The sequence below is a fragment of the Caretta caretta genome, chromosome 18 (assembly GCF_965140235.1).
Source record: "Caretta caretta isolate rCarCar2 chromosome 18, rCarCar1.hap1, whole genome shotgun sequence".
NCBI classification, from domain to species: Eukaryota; Metazoa; Chordata; order Testudines; family Cheloniidae; genus Caretta; species Caretta caretta.
The window spans coordinates 18,851,704-18,868,891 of record NC_134223.1 but is presented as its reverse complement, the minus strand read 5'-3'; the positions used below and the strand labels follow the sequence as shown (position 1 = coordinate 18,868,891).

The following is a 17,188-nucleotide window of genomic DNA, read 5'->3' as shown; positions in this document are numbered from 1 at the left end:
ATCAATGCAGAGACACTGAACTTATTAAAGGAGCCCAGTGAAACATATCTGAATGTACTTGTGAGCAAAACCTTGCTAATAATAAAATTGCACTGTTTCCTCCCACCACCATGAATGAATGGGGCAGCGGGGGGCCACAAACACACAACATTCATCTCCTTTAAAAATAAAGTTCTGGGTAGAATGAAAATACAGCACTTTAATAAAAGCAGGCATTCATCCAAGTCAGTGAAAGGATATTAATTAGAAAAATTGAACCCAAGGGGACTGCCTTCAAACCCCATGTATGATATACAATGTTAGTTTTAACAACGTTCTGTTTAGCTCTTTCGTTAACCAAGGCAGAGATTTCTGCTTTGATTAGGCAATTCAAGGCTGCTTAATATCAGGAATTTTATATCACAGAACACCAATTACATCCATAATTCAGACCAGGCTGCTCTCATTTATACACTTTCATATGGAAAAGGCTCATCCATTTTTTCCTCCCTTAACAGGATTTCTAATTATTGCCATTCATCTGAAACTATTAAGACAAGAGTCTAGCATGCTACTAGTAGAAACCCATTCTCTGGTCACAGAAGTTATACCAGTCTCTACCCTTTGGCTCCAGTTAATCCGAATGATTTATCCTAGAAAGCAACTCCCTTTAATCCACTAATTGTAATGAGTTTCTGAAATTTTGTTTTCCACAGTGCTGCATTTGTGAGTGTGGTATTTGCTGGCATTGCAAAGAAGTTTTATTAAAACATTATTAAAATGTTCTGCTTGTACAGAGACACCATGTCCCCCCTGCCCCGCTCCAAAAGCCTCATTACAGTCCAGCACAATTGATGAAAGGACAGGATTCTCAGTGGAGCAGAAGTCCATGGTGCACAGGGTCTAATAACACAGGGATCAGCAGATTATAGCGCTGCCAGGCAGCGTGCATATTAATAGATGTATGAGTATTATCTTCCCATTGCCATGGGAGGGAAGAGCCTTTGTTCAAAAACAAGCTTTTGACAAGGGCCTCTTGTTGCGGGTGCGGACACGTATATGTTTCTACAAAGCTTTTTAGCCTGGCATCTGCCCCCAAATGGAAGGAAATGCACTGAGGTGCATGGGCCCATTGGGCTAAAGCTGGGGTACCTAGACGTGTGTACGCACTCAGCACATTTGCTTTCAGCTCAAGGTAAAGATGCTCACAAGGCACTCAGGCCCCGCCTGGTTAGAGGCGCTCAGGTGCGGAGCGTGGCTCAGCAGGCTGCACTGGGGAGAAGCTGCTTCTTCGCCTCCTCCGACGCTGCATCCGGCAGTAACACCACCATCCAGGGAGGCTAGTATCATCACCCCCCTTTTGCAGATGGGGAAAACTGAGGCACAAGGGGAATGGACCTGCCCAAGGTCAGCCAGCTGGCCAGTGACAGGGCCAGCAATAGAACGCAGATCTCCAGTGCCAGATCGTTTCCAAAGTGCTACCTTCCCCCTGCCTCCCCTCCTCATAGGCAAAAACCAAAAAAAAAACAACTATAAAACTCAAGGCAAAAACCAAAAAAAAAGTCTTTGCATTCCCAGTGGTGGGTCCATTAAGCAGCAATGCGTCCTGCAGTGCAGGGGGAGCGTGGTGCCTGTAACATCCGTTCAAGAGGAGCAGAATGAAGCCAGGCACTGAGCTAAGACAGTTACCAGCCAGAGTAACACATGCTCCTTGGAGATGGGCCTGGACTCCTTCCCTCCAGCTGGCCTGGGATTTCTAGGAAACTCTCCCTTAGCTGTGGGTAGCAGGGCAGCCACTAGAGGGTGACATGATTCCACAGGCCAGCATTTAATGGCCTTCTGTGGCTTGGATTAGGGTCAGAAACCCTACCACACCCCCTGAGGAACCCAGCACCCCCAGAGGTGCTACAAACTCTCGTAGTCCTTGCATTCTCTGAGCACGTGGATGCAAGTGTGTCAGGAATGCGGTGTAGGGAGGATGGGGAAAACCTTTAAGTTAATGTGCAGGGCTGGCCACAACCTAACTAGGTTGCAAGTGTTTCCATGCAGTTCAAGCTAATTTCTACGCTGAGAGGTATCCCCTGCAGTGCTGTGAGCCCAGACTTTGCACTAGTGCACAAGTTCCAGAACACACCTATTAAGTTTCCATTTGCACGTGCATTTTATTAATCTGAAACAGTGCCAATTGTTACAAAGGTCAGGGCTGTGATGGCCAAGCTGACCAGGGGAACAAAGTGCCCAAATCCCAAGGGCACCTTTGAAAAAAAGCCTCAGCCCAGAGTTTTAAAATCTCTCCTATTTTATTCATCCAAGACTTTATTCAGTAACACAGACTTGCTGGGTGTGTGAAGTTTATGGCTGAAAGACATCACTATAAGCAGCTCCTGCCCTGGTGTTTCCATCTTTTAGCTGTGAGCGGTTATCAGTGCAGCAATGTCTATACCTGCAGAGCACCAGAGACACCGAAGTTACAGGTACAGTATATGCCAGGGTAACCTGTATTTTGCAGTTGCTGGAGGGTTCTCAGCCTCTGCAATAGCTTCTCCGCCCCTCCCCCAGACCCTGCGCTGCTGCAAGCCACAGAGCCATTCTGTTTTCCATGCTCCAGCTGAGCAAATCCTACCATTGTATATCCATAGAGGAATCTACATTGGACACTAGAGACAGCAGGGCAGGCTTTAGCATCAGCTGTCCGCAGGATGAAGAAAACACAGCAGAAAGAGTTGCAGGCTAAAAATATTTTCTGCCCGGAGGCACTGGAATAAATCTGCTACCACAGTCATGAGGCAGGGGAAGGAATCCAGAGGCATCTTCTTCTCTCCCCAGAATCAAGACAGATCATTTCCAAAGCGCCACCTTCCCCCTGCCTCCCCTTCTCATTTTCCTAAAAAACTCAAGGCAAAAAACAAAATCAAAGGCCAAAAAGTCTATCCACAAAGGCTGCTGGTGGCGGGTGTGAGGGTAGTGCTGCTTTCCAGTAAGCAAGGGATTAACTTTGCCTTTCTTTCTCTCCCCAGTTGCATGAACAAGAGTGGAAGGAGAGGAATCCAGAACGGGTACTGAGGGCTGGGAAACCCAGCTGGGGACGGGTGTTTTTGTTCCGGCTGGGATCTCTGTAAAAAACGGATTGACTGACTTGATTTCTGCTGGTCACACCAGCAGCTACCCCACTGCCAAAGGAGCCACTCTGAGTGTACACAATACAGGCAGCTCAGGATGGGACAGTAAGGGCTCTCCGTGAGTGACGATACCTATTCAGACAGGGTCTGCATTGCAAAGGAAAAATCAAGGCTGGACTCTTTCTTCTGAGCTCTGCTCCCGCCCTAGGGCAATGTTATGACTAGTTGTTATTGTTACTAGTAGTGAATCCATTTTCCTAGTGCCTTTCATTCAAGGATCTCAATGCACTGCCCAGACAGTGAATCCATGCACCACTTAAGCCCTGCAAATAGGATTGAAGCAGTGTCTAGCCCTCTGCACAGGGTTGCATGTCACCCACAGTGAAGTAAGAGGCTTGTCTACGGTCACGCAGCCGTGAGAGAACCCAGAAGCCCAAGTTACAGACATCCCTAGACAACATACCTGGGAACACCGGACTACAGAGATTGGCACTGCCTGCTCCTGAATGGTTACTGGAAGATCATTTGGGGACTCCTCCCCACGGAGACGCAAAGCATCTGAGCTCAGTCAAACAAGGTCTCATGGCACAGTGACCACCACACTAGGATTTCAAAGGAATCTGGTAACAGTTCAAACCGTATTGTGCCTCAACTGCATTTCCCCTGACTGCAGCTTTGGAATGGTTTTTACCCAACTGATTACATATACAGATCCATGGCAATTTAACACTGGCTATGACGCCCAGATTCCTTATTTGTCTCGCTACAGAGCGAGAGGAGAGGCCCACTATGTCAAGGCAGCCTCATTCCAGTCCTGTTGGACCAGCACAACCACAGAGAGTCCAGAAGTCTGGATAGAAAAACTCTTGGAAGATGAAGGGATGGACTTTGAGAGAAATCTTTCACCACTGAGTCTTAAACCGGTTGCAGTCTGTACAAGAGCTGTACAAGTCTGCACAGGAGCTGGAGACACTACCTGGACAAATGGTAAAAGAGGAAGGATGGTCTTGTGGTTAGGGCACAGATCTAGAACTTGGGAGACCTCGGTTCAATTCCCTACCCTGCCACAGATTTTCCATGTGACCTTAGACAAGTGACTTGGTCTACCTCAGTTTCCCTATCTGTAAAATGAGGATAATAGCACTGCCCTACCCCACTGGAGTGTTGTGAGGGTAACAACATTAAAGACTGAGGTTCTCAGATACTACTGTAACGGGGGCCATGTAAGCATCTAAGATAAATTGATTTAGGCTGGATTTCGATGGAGCCCAAAATCTCAGAGGGTCATTGGGAACTGGGTGCCGCGCTCCATTGAAATCCCACCATTTAGATTTTTTGAAAACATCCCTTCTCTCCAATCTCCAGCACATCATCAACAGCAAAGCCGCCTCTTTAAAATTCTGCTACTGTTGGCATGTTTCTGAGGCACATGGCATACAGCAAAGGCTGCCGTTGTTTGCCTACTATAAAAACACCGCACTGACTTCATTCCCAGCAGGGTCCCATGCACAATCAGCTTTTTGATCATTGGTGTGGAGGCACAGATGTATCCTTAATCCTCTCCTATTCAATTAGACAATAAAGTGGGCCAAGGACAACAGCAGAACTAACTGCAAAGGAGCAGCTATCTGCATTGCAACAGACATGTATGCAGTGTTGTAGCTGTGTCAACATGACATATATGAGCGTCTGCACACCTGATACAACACTCCAACAAAAACAGAGATTGTAGCAGGTGTGATCAGAGGACACCAAGTCGGTGACTGGACTTCAGATCACCAGGTAGGTCAAGAAAGATTTCTCTGCAACAGTCATACATGCTTTGGCCATATCTAGCAATATTATCTTTGATGTCTGGCTGCCCCAACAGGAAACCCTGGTAAAGCAATTTAGCAGAAAGTTATCAAATATCGAGTAGGTTTAAATTTTTTTTTTAATTTTTTTTTTTGGCCAGTGAATGTCTTTGGATATAAAAGAACCAGACTTTACACTTCTCTGCAGAGAAGTCTATCACCAAACCAGACTTTAAGAAACAACGCTGCTGTATAAATGGGAGATATAACTTGTTAAGTTCTCCACTATGAAGGCTTCAGAGGACAGATCCTCAGCTGCTGTCAATGGGGCTAGGACAGTTACACCAGCTGAGGACTTGACCCCAGGACAGGATGTGATTCTAAAACACATGCACCTTACAAATGTCCTTCCTTGATCAGGGAACTTTTGGAGGAATCCTCTGCATCTTACCAGCAGCGTAGATTTTAAACAAAACATGCAAGACCCAGAGGTCAGCAACATCTCATTCTAATGAACAAAGATCTTACTGTAGTCAAGTTTCCTGACTGCTTTTGTTCTTCCAGCAGCCATCTGTTATGCGATGACTTTATTTAGGATGTAAGTTATGTTTTCTGTGAATGTCTTAGCATGATTTGCAAAAAGAAAAAGAGTACTTATGGCACCTTAGAGACTAACCAATTTATTTGAGCATAAGCTTTCGTGAGCTACAGCTCCGATGAAGTGAGCTGTAGCTCACGAAAGCTTATGCTCAAATAAACTGATTAGTCTCTAAGGTGCCACAAGTACTCCTTTTCTTTTTGCAAATACAGACTAACACGGCTGCTACTCTGAAACCTGTTATTAGCATGATTTGAGGCTTTTTAAAGGAAATAATTATAATCAAGCTACAGCTTCCAAAATGGATTTGGTCCATATTCTACAAGACAGATTAGTACACAAGTACCGTGATGATGGTCAGAACAGGCACAGCCCAACAGAACTAGAGAACAGATCTCAGATTCAGGGCTCCTGAAAAAACACTAATGCCACATCTTAAAAAAAAAAAACTTCTCTTCATTCTACATTCACTATCATCCCTGGGGTGATGGCTCATGTCTAGTCTGAATTGTAATTAAAAACTAGCTTAATAGGTTCACCACCACACCGAGTAGCTGCCCATGTATACAGAATTCACCACCGAGGACCACAATTCAGCTCCTAAGGAGACTAACCCCTTCTCTCCCCATCTTGCACATACAAAAAGAGGGTCCCATTGGTGGGCTTCTGGGTTTACTGCCTGACAGCTTAAGGGCATATTTTCAACAGCAGGACAAAAATAGCAAGAATTTGGACAGCCAGTTATCCCCTGTATTAAGCCAATCACATTCTCAATCTCTCTTACGTACACACTCCCTCTCCCCGCAGACAATCAGTTCCTTTCACCTCACTCATTGCTCCCCTTAGCCGGAACATCTACAAGAGCGTTTTAGCCCAACTCAAGTGGACATTTAAACAGAGATCGACTCCAAGCCCAGCCACAGAGAGAACTTTTCCTTCTCCACTAAGTAGGAGTGACGTATTCTGGGTGAAGCACTGAGCATATCGGAGGAGAAAGGTTGGGCACATCACCTGGTGTCCCATAATTTACCCACTACAAGCAGTGCATTTCACAAAGTGCTGTGCGAAAGGGAGCAGGCCAGTCATAATTACTCAGAGATTTGGCAGGAGGATTAAGACTTCATTTGAAAGAGCAGTCAGAGCACTTTGAAGAGAGGAGGAAATGCCAAGAGAGATCCCTGGAGTCAAGAGGGAGATAATGTCTCAGCAACTCATGTGACCTAATTCTAGGCCAAACTTAAAGAAGAAGAGGCACAGTGAAAAGGGAGGAAAGGGAATCACAGAGAAGGAAGGTGAAGCCACAGCCCCACTGTTGCACACAGTAATCACCCCAAGCAGCTGTCCACAGAAATGCAATGACTTCCCTGTTTGCCAACAGCACCTGGCATCATGCGTGAGTCACTTCACCTTATTTAGCAACAGCACTTTGCTTGAGCATTAAAAATTAGGACAATTAGGTTAGTGAAATGGGGATTTAGCTACAGATCAGGTCAATGGAAACGTAGCCCCTTAGAGTGGGTCGCTTTCATAGTCATTGGACCTAAATTCAGGTTCTGCTATTTAACGTGTTTCTCAGTCAATCCATAGGATCTTTAAATTTGTATCTGCATTCGCCTCCCATAGTACTCCTTCGGAGTCATTTCTTCCTTTCAAACTTCGAAAAGGCTCCCCAGGTATTTGTAGAGCAATAGATCTAGTAACAGAAATTACTTGGTAGCAGCTGGCTTTTGGATGAAGCATATGGTTTGCGAGCACAGTCCACCTAGTCACCATCACCAAATGAGCAGTCCATTGCACATGGAAGAATGCCCATGTCACTTCACAGCTGGAAATGATGAAGGATAATCAAATCAATGGCCATAGAAGACCAGGTTTATAACAATACTGGTTAAATTTTGATACTCTGTGAGAGAAAGGGTATCACCCTACTCCATGAGTGGTCCTATTGAGTTCCTTACTTCTGGAGTTAGGGGAATCATAAAACTGGAAGGGACTTCAATAGGTCATCTAATCCAGTCCCCTGCAGTCATGGCAGGGGTAAGTATTATCTAGATCATCCCTGACAGGTGTTTGTTTAACCTGCTCCGAAAAACCTCCCATGATGGAGATTGAGATTCCTCCAGTGAGAAGGCATGGTTCAATGCAAATAAGGGTATTGGAATCCGGCCCCGAGCACAGGAGGGTAGGGCACGGAAGCTGACAGAGGCAGATGCGCTGTGCTTGTCCTTACACTGTAAAACTCCAGAAGCAACTTGGTGCAAGTATCTTTTCCTTTTGCAGCTAAGAATTTACTCACGACCCCTTTGTTTCCAAAGTTCTCTCCGACTTGCTGAAATGCACAATGCAGTATCCACTGAGGAAACGAAAAGGAATTTGCTAGCGAAGCATTTACTCTCTCTCCTGCCGTGTTGCACATTAGATCTCTGCAGCTCAGCCCTTTTTCCCTTAGAAATGATCATTCTCACGTCTTACCTTAAACATTTGCTTGACTTTCTGTCGGGGGAGGTTCACATTCAGTTTGTGCATCAGCTGGAGCACCTCGTTAATACTCAAACTGCCATCACCATTCTTATCGGCCTCATCAAAGGTTTGCTTCAACCACATTTAATTGGAGTTAAGGAAGGCAATGGAGCATCAAGGGACCTTACTGAACATTACTTAGGCCCAGTCTATACCTAAAACGTACGTGGACCTAATTCACACCCGGAGAGACGTAGTTAAGCTGCTCTACGCCCCCAGTATAGACACCCCTAGGTAAATGGAAGAAGATACTTCCATTGACCACTAAAATCACCTTCTGTTGACCTAGCTACCCCCTCTCCAGGTGGTACATTTATTACAGTGGTGGAAAATCCCCCTCTCTCACCGCAGAAAGTGTCAACGCTGCAAGTGAACAGCAGCACAGCCGTAGCACTACAGACTAGTGGACTTTCTACTGAGGCTGTAAACCACACATAAAAATCAAAGAAACAGAGCTGAAAGGGATCTCAGGAGGTCATCAGGTCTGAGCCCCTGTGCTGAGGCAGGACCAACTAAACCTAGACTGTCCCAACAGGTGTCTGTCTAACCAGCTCTTAAAAACCTCCATTGACAGGGATTCCACAACTTCCCTTAGAAGCCTTTTCCAGAGCTCCACCACACTTATAGTTAGAAAGGTTTTCTTACTATCTAACCAAAGATAGCTTAACTAGAAAAACAATAAAAGCAGCTTTATTGCCCATGAACTAGATTTGTCACTGGGAACCCTGACAGCCTAAGCTGGATATAAAAACCCCCTAATCCAAAGGATGCAAATGCACGTCAGGTGCTGTATACAAGCTTTTAACAGGTTCCCAGCCCCTTTCCTGGCTGGCGCTTGTTAAACAGGTTATTGGTCCCCAAAAAAGCTGAAGTTCTTTGCAGCCTTCCTGAAGGCTGACAGTTTGTTACACACCTTGTTATGGTGCCTCTTTCCCAGGCCAGGATCTCAGACTGCTCGACCTAACGTTGCCTTGCAGCAGTTAGCTAAAGGGACCCCAATGCCCTTTTCTTCTCACCAGCACAAGAACATTCCGTACAAGGAAATAACAATAGATGGCTACATGCAATAGCAGGGGACAGGCTTTCCTCTACAGAACAGGATCTAATAAGCAGCAAAGGCTTCCTACCTGCCAGAGTTAACATCAGAGATACCGTACAGTGGCGATTACCAAAGGGACAATATTTGGCAAGTCTACAATCTGTTTCCTATTCTAAATACAGGGAAAGAAAATGATGGCATCTCGGAGAGATCTCACTGTATGGGCACTGGCAGCAAATTCTGTCTTCCAGTGGTGACCACAGCAGATACCCTGCAATAGCCCAGCATAGCGGAGTGATCCAGGAATTGCAATAAGCAGAGAGTGATGGGGCCTTTAGCATCTCAGAAGCAGCCCCAAGCCAGGATCTCACTGCCTGATTTGGGGTTTGATGTAGTTTTGTCCATGAATACAATTTTCTCCGGTCCCTGATGTTAAGATGTGGGGAGAGGATTTTGGTCTGCTTGCGCGTGCGCTTTAAATGATGCCTATTAAAATCCTGCGCATGTGAATCTCCTCAGCAGCAGCACCGGCTATATACCCACAGATACACAATGAGAAATGGCTTTAAGCTCTGAACAAATATAAACTTAGGGTTGAATTCTGCAACCTGCAGAGATAGATACGGCTGCACAGGGTCTAACTGAAGGCAGAATGTGGCCCTCTATTTTTTTAAAATTCCATTCTCCCTTCACCATATGCCTAGCACAAGCCTCTAATCCTAATGAAGGACTTTTGACATGCAAAGTGTCAGCTGTTGAGACTTTCCTGCAGGATGACAACCAGTGATAGGACACAGAACCCACCTTCTCCACCCCCCAGCCTCTCTCACTCATTTGCCCCTTATTCTCAGCCCAGAAGGCTGAAAACTACCCGCTAAGGGTATTGGCAAAGACACAAAGGGCAGGTAGGAGCCCATCTCCCACCGAACGTCAATGGGAGTCATGCACTTAATTTGTGCCTTTGAAAATATCCCCCTGGCTTTTTCAGGATGTGCATGGGTGAGACACAGATAACAGGAGAGTGGGTGTGTGGGCTGGACTGGAGGAGGGGATCTAAATGGGAGCGCGCAGAAGTGGGAATCTGCTCTGGGATGAAATAGAGCATGGAACGCTGCACCCCATACTCGGTTGTGTAGGGCCCCATGGGAACAGGAACGTATCATAGGACTTGTTGTGCAATCCTATGCCTCACACTTGCTGCCAGTGAAATAAAGCACTAAGGACAGCTCCACAAATTCCTTTAGGAGTGATACCGCCCCACCCTGCTAGGCACCCTCCCCCACAGCACAGAAGGATATTGGTCTCTGGTCCTCTGCCGTTTTGACAGGCTGTCTTCATCACTGATCCCTGCCATCAGGTACTTGAGCCCCGTGATCCAGGTGCGTGCCTCCTCCCCGCTGGAGGACACCAGGTCGAGAGACTCCATGTGGTCTCCATAATAGATGCTGAAGCAGCAGTTGGGGTCGAAGCTGCCATCGGCGTAGCGCTGGAAGATCTCCGACTGCTTCCCCTCACACACCTCCTGCATGGAGTCAATGGAGACTAGAAGAACAAGAGAGGTGGGTGGCTCGTTAGAGATGGTCAGTGGAAGATCATTTGTGTTAGTTACAATCAGACTCTTGGAGGGAAAAGGGTCCTTTTTTTTGTCCTGGAAAAACAAATCACCCCCTTTATCCTCATTGCTGAGCATTATCACTTGGAGGATGACTTAATAAATGAAAGAGCTTTTCCATGGGGGTGGGGGGGGGGAAAGGATTTGTAACAAAATGAGCCCAGACAAGCATCCAGATCTTATTTTAGTCTGAGAAGGTGAAGGAGCATGAGGTAATCTACATATTAATACAACAGGATCTTATGATACACCGTTTAGTTTCTAGTACTCTCGTGCCTTTCCTTTAAGCTTTTGTAGCCTGTCTGCATTGACAATCAATTGTTAGTGACACTTTTCCACTATTCTTTGTGGCAATATTTGGTTTGCTATATTCTCCAGCTAGAAATAAAATCGAACACAGTTTGCACATTACAGTTGCTTCCCCACACACAACCCATTGTAAAGAGAGCCTACACATTGTCTATGGAAGAGTCAGAGGCACATGCAGCCAGCCAGCCCCCCATGTTCTCACCAGCATTTAGCACCAATGTCAACGGATTTTGTGCAGCAGGCAGTCAATATCCTAGGCCTCTAACACTGGAGAGGTGGGTAAAACTCTTTGCAGAATTCAGAGAAACACCTTAAAAACTAGTATTTCTTATGAGTCGTAGCCTCAGAATTGCCCCAGGAATGGTTGCTCTTAAAACTAGTTTCCCACACTGAGGCTGTGACAGTGCTAAAGAGCTGGCAGAGGTGTCCTACTGCCCCCATTTCTTCCCCTTTCTCCAAATCAGTTGGGTTCTAGCCACTTATACCTCGAACATGCCGTGAGGTTTGGAATGGATCAGCTAGAGCATTCAAAGTTATGTTACAGATACTACGCAGTGTTGTCTGTCTAATATCCTGGGACTGACACGCCTACGAGGTGGGGGAGGCAATATATTTTATCGGACCAACTCCTGTTGGTGAGAGACAAGCTTTCAAGCCACACAGAGGCTTGGTCTATACTACCAACTTATGGCAGTAAAACTAAATCGCTCAGGCATGCGGACAAGCCACACCCTTGAGTGACACAGTTATACTGACCCAATTCCCGGTGTAGAGAGCATTAGGTCAGCAGGAGGGTTTCCTCTCCCCAAGAAGCAGGGCCTACGCCGAAGGGAGAAGCTCTCCCATCCACGCAGTAGTGTCTTCACTGAGTGCTTCAGTGGCGCAGCTCCACCGGTTCAGCTGCAGCGCTGTAAGCGCAGACAAGCCCAGAGCTCTTCTTCAGGTCTCGGAAAGGTATTCCCAGCGTCACAGGAAAATGCAAATACTGAACAATCTGTTCCCCCTTGCATTTTGCCATGACACTGGGAGCACCTTTCCCAGACCCCAAGAAAAGCGCTGTGTGGCTCGAAAGCTTGTATCTCTCGCCAACAGAAGTTTGTCCAATTAAAGATATTACCTCACCCACCTTGTCTCTCTAATATTATAGATAGAGAAATGCCGCTGAGTTGGGTTTAGGCATTTGCAAGCTCAGCCAACAAGGGACATTAGGCACATCCTAGTCTGTTGTGAAGCATCCTGTAAATCTTCTTGGCTAAGATGAAACACAATATCAGTAGAACAGCTATAATTATGATAGTTGAGGGCTCTAAGCACTGAGATCCATTGTGCTAGGCACTGTACATACACAGTGAGATGGTCTCTGCACCGAGAAGCTTCTGATCTAAATAGACAACACAGGCAAAGAGAGACAAAACAGAGGAACAGAGAGGTGAAGTAACTTGCCCCAGGTCACACAATAGTTCAGTGGCAGAGCCAGGATCAGAACCCAGGTACCCTGACTCTGAAACAATCCACTGAACCACCTAGTGTCATTTACTCAGGAATGAATTCTTGCCTTTGCAGGACTTGATCCAACTAATCGTTCACATTTCTAGCTACCAGGTTCCTTCCTACATCTAGGTTTGGGAGTAAATTACCATGGTTGTCAACCCCCATTCCTCTTCCCCTTGAATATACAAATCTTAAAATGCTATAGAGTGCCCTTACGTTTAATGAAACGGTGTCTAGTATCCACATGCACTCAGAGCCAGCACATCCGATAATTATTTGAATAATTTGTTTCCCTTCTAAAGATCCTAGATCCTGAGTGTCAAGAAGAGAAATTTTAACAATAAAATAAACCCCAGCACAGAATTTAATTTTGCAGATTACAGTGTCCTCCTGAGATTACAAGAAGCATGGCTCTCCCTAGAAGCAGACAGCTGTTTGCTATGGTATGTGTACTGGGCAGCTACAGAGGATATATTACCCAGATCTACACGTGCCAGAAGTTTAAAAGATTTAAAAAAGGAAAAGTGTTGCAGCAGGGCCAAAATCCAAACTGCACCATTAACTGTTTCTAGGGGGGAAGCAGTTAGCTCAAAGCGGACGGGAGGAAAACATTTAAAATCCAACACAGACTCCAGACCCTGGCAGATTTTCTTCATATGAAATTAAACGAAGCAGAAACCAGTGAATTCGTGTTGTGTTACATCACTGCCCTCTGGGCTTACTGTTATTTAGCAAGGGGGTATGGGACAGTCACAGACACACAGAGCTCAAATAGCACTAGTCAAAGCAAATGTCAAAAGAGGAAATGCAAAAAGACTTAACCTCCGGTTTATGAGCCCTCTGTGCTGACGGCACAACTCACGCCAAGGATAATGTCAACGCCAAGCCCAGCCTTTAATAGTCTAGAGCAGTCGATTTACGTGCAGTCATTTTATAGAACGGGGCAAAAATTTAACACTTTGGACATTATCAAGGTGGCTTGGTATGCTAGTGCTTCTAGCTTTACTGTGCCACTCAACGCAAATTAAAAAAGCCTGATCAAGGAGACACAGACTTTGAAAAAACCAATTTCCTAAATGTCTTTAACGTAATGGTAGCTGGTTAAACTAATCCGTTACAGCTTAGTCGGAGAAGATGTGCATGTTATTAATTATTATTAGGGTTAGTATCTTTGCTTAAACAACCAGCCAAGTAATTCTAACTCACATACTTGAAGGAATTTTTAGGTCTTCTGCATGCAGTTTAAAAAGCTGGTTCTGAATAATGCAACAGGAGGCAAAAGGAAAAGTCTAGAGCTAGATTTCAGTAGAGGTTTAAGTTCACTATTCAATATTCGTTCCTGTGCATTATTATTCATCTGTATTTCAGTAGAATCAAGAGGCTCCAACTGCGATTGGTGCCTCATTGTGCTAGGCACCCTATGAACATGCTAGCGGGGGACAACCTCTGCCCTGAAGAGTTTAGGGTCAACACTGGAAAAGGGTCACATTTTCAAAGTGCTCCTCAAGCTCCCATTGTAGTCACCCAGGGATGGTGGGCACTTTTGAACAATCTATGCTAAAACAGACAAAGGAGGGATTATTATCCCATTTCACAGATGGGAAACTGAGACACAGAGAGATTAAATGACTTGTCAGAAGTCACAACGCAGTTTATTGTAGAGCCAGGAATTGAATAGAGATCTTCCAAGTCCTAATCTACTATGTCCCTAACCACTATGCCAGCACCTCTCTCAGATTAGGTGTCCTCCCTGTGCATCTTTACATACCAACAAACAGGTCACAAGCAGAGATGCAGATTGTGCCAACATTTACATTCATATTTGTAGTTTTGAAAGGGGAAACAATAAGATTAATTTGGTCCCCAAGATCTCAGTCTCCCTGCTCCTCCCCTCAACATGATGGTTGTCAGACACCTCTCTGCAGCATTTCCTTGCCAGCACAGTTTCACACATCTTGTTAAACAAATAATTGAAGGCCCTGTTTTAGTGCAGGTTACAACTCGTGTCTGTGAAGCAATCATTGCTTTTCAATCATGTATATGTTCATTGGAGTGGATCAGCCACCATCTGGTGAAAAAAGACACTGAAAAAAACACACACACACATGCACACACATTTGGGGAAAATATTACAAAGCGGCCCAGTTAAAGAACAAAAGTCCTGACAGGTAAAAACCCTTACCCTTAGGCCACTGGGAGATGGGGTGGGGCTCCCAAACTTCATCCGTCTTGTCGATTTCATTGCAAGCCCCTTGTGGCAGGGAGCCTTTCACTATCTTTTTCTCCAGCATCTAGCACAATGGAGCCCCGATTTCAGTGGGGGGCTCTCAGGATGACTAATACAACACAACATGTAGACATATCAGCTCTTGGAGCCAGAATATGCAGCATGATCTGCAAGGGCAGATCCCTGTGTCTAAATGGATCCTGATTGACTCTAATGGGGTTTTGTCCACATAGACCTGGTTGCAGGATTGGGGGTCTTTATTTGCAACCAATAATCATTACCCTTCTGGTGCACGATAAACCCTACCAGAGCTCCCTCAACCCATCAGACAACTGGTCCACGTGACCTCGGATCTTGTCTCCAGCAATGATCACTAGCAGGTGCTTCAGAGGAACATTGCCTTAACCATAAATACAGCTAGCTAGCTGTGCCACATGGGATATGGATGTGGAGGGGAGGGAATATCCCTTCCTTCTCCCACAGACATTTCTAGGGAAGACCCAAACGTCAAACTGCAGACTCTCCTAAATCTGGGGTTATTCACATAGGATTTGCTTGGAGCTCATCTCCAAGTCTGTGGGGTTATTTTAGCCCTCAACTAGCAGACGTGTTATTAACATTCATACAAGTCAGGCACAGTCCTGCCAATCCAGCAACAGCTTTTGCCTTGGTCATCTTCCATGTTACCGAATCCCTCATGTCGGCTGCTCAGTGCCAACGCAAACCTCTCATTCTCAGTAGAAAGACCCGGTGGCCGGCACTTACTTTTGGCTTTCTCATTCTTTCGCGACGGTCTCCAGCGAATACACGACTTGTGCTCATCGAGGTAATAGAACCGGACTAGCCCTTTGGAACTGCCCCGGAGTTTGATCATCTGGGTACCAGCTTGCATGCAGCTCATACATCTTTCCACTGGAGAGAGAAATAAAGGACAGCCTGAGTTAGACACAAGACTGAAATTCTTCAAAATTCTGAAAGGCACAACGTGCAGTTAGGCACTCAACTGCCCCAGGAAGTCAAAGGGGGAGGTTCTTTGGCCTCAGTAGCACAGGAAGTCAGACCAGATGATCACAGGGGTCCCTTCTCGCCGACAGCTCCCAGCTGTGCCTTTGAAAAGCTCCACCTCCACATCTAAGGTGGAATCCACACTAGCACAGGAGGTCAGCACAAGAACTAGGCACCACTTAAGCTGGACTTTTATGATGTCTAGGCCTCCTGCTGACCCTCTGCATGGCGGGGGAATTTCAACCTTTAGGTCAAATGATCAGCAGATGTAAAACTGGCATAACTGTTACCATCAGTGGAGCTACACAGATTTACACCGACCAGCTGAGAGCTGACCTTTAAACTTCCAACTGCCTCTTTAACAAAAAGATAACTTTCCCCTCCTCCCCACCATTTCTCACTACAAAGTCAGAAGTTTTGGGCAGCAGCATCCCCAGTTAGAAATAAATTTGCTTCCTGGGAAGTGGCTGAATTAGCATCCTGCCTACCCGGAGCCCAATTAACTAAAGGGAAAAAAAATTAATTACCCAACTTGGCCACTCAGAATATAGCAAATATTCTGGAACCTGATAAATAATTCACAAAAGTCCTTAGCGTACAAATTGCTTTAGAACTAAAAACCATTTTTCCACTATAGAGGGGAGGCATTAAAAATTAACAGCACAAAGGTTATTAGAAACACACACTGGATTCAATTCATTTATTTATTTTTTAAAAGGGCCATCTGCTAAGACGAAGGCAGCCTCAGAGGCTACATTCTTATAAAATAGTCTGCAGTTATCTTCTGTGTAATGCTAAGTGCCTTGTACGATAGCCAGAGAGACGCAGAGCTGAACAAAGCATTCCAAAACAATTCCCTCCATCTCCCTAAATGTTCTGTTCTTCGAAGAAGCAACAAACCAACTTTGCACCATTGCTACCTCCTGCATCCCATCATTAGGAACTGAGCAGCGGAAGCCGTGAGTCAGTTTGATGCTCAAGTGACTATTACTAGAGCTTGGTAATTGTTTGCTGCTCACCACAGTATCAATACTCATGCTCATTCTCCTTATGCATCATATACTTCTGTAAGATTTAAAAAAAAAAAAAAACCCCAACATGCATCACTCTCTGCACTGCTGTGAGTTAGATGCCAATATTCTCAGGCTCATTTCATGTTAATGGGCCATCTGAGCCCAATGTTAAGGTAAGTTCGTAGATAAAAATGAAACAGATTTATTAATAAAAACCAGCAATACGAAGCAGTGGCTAAGTCTGCAATGGAGGGAGTTTCTAATGTGCCAGCTTCAGGGTTAATACTTTAAAAAAATTTTTTTTTGAAGATAAATATGCAGTTGCCTTTCTTTGAATGCTCTGGTTATGGCTCCGAGCTCTGAACTCCAGCAGACAATAAAGCACTCCCATCTGCTGCTGAACTATTCAAGAGAGGATCATTAAACTTGGTCTGCTTACAGCTGTGACAGTCGGATAGCAAAAAGCAGCACAAGCTGGCTTCT

At 45.3% G+C, this 17,188-nt stretch overlaps 1 protein-coding gene across 1 annotated transcript in view; it reads right to left on the bottom strand.

Moving 5' to 3' along the window:
- The window catches only part of PLCH2 (phospholipase C eta 2), a 316,564-nt gene that overhangs the window by 85,104 nt on the left and 214,272 nt on the right, over nt 1–17,188 (bottom strand). The window contains exons 3-5 of the mRNA XM_048824566.2: nt 15,453–15,599; nt 10,347–10,590; nt 7,962–8,091 (exon numbers count right to left, since the gene is read on the bottom strand). Of these exons, the coding sequence (XP_048680523.2) occupies nt 7,962–8,091; nt 10,347–10,590; nt 15,453–15,599 (521 nt within the window). The remainder of the gene's footprint in view (nt 1–7,961; nt 8,092–10,346; nt 10,591–15,452; nt 15,600–17,188) is intronic.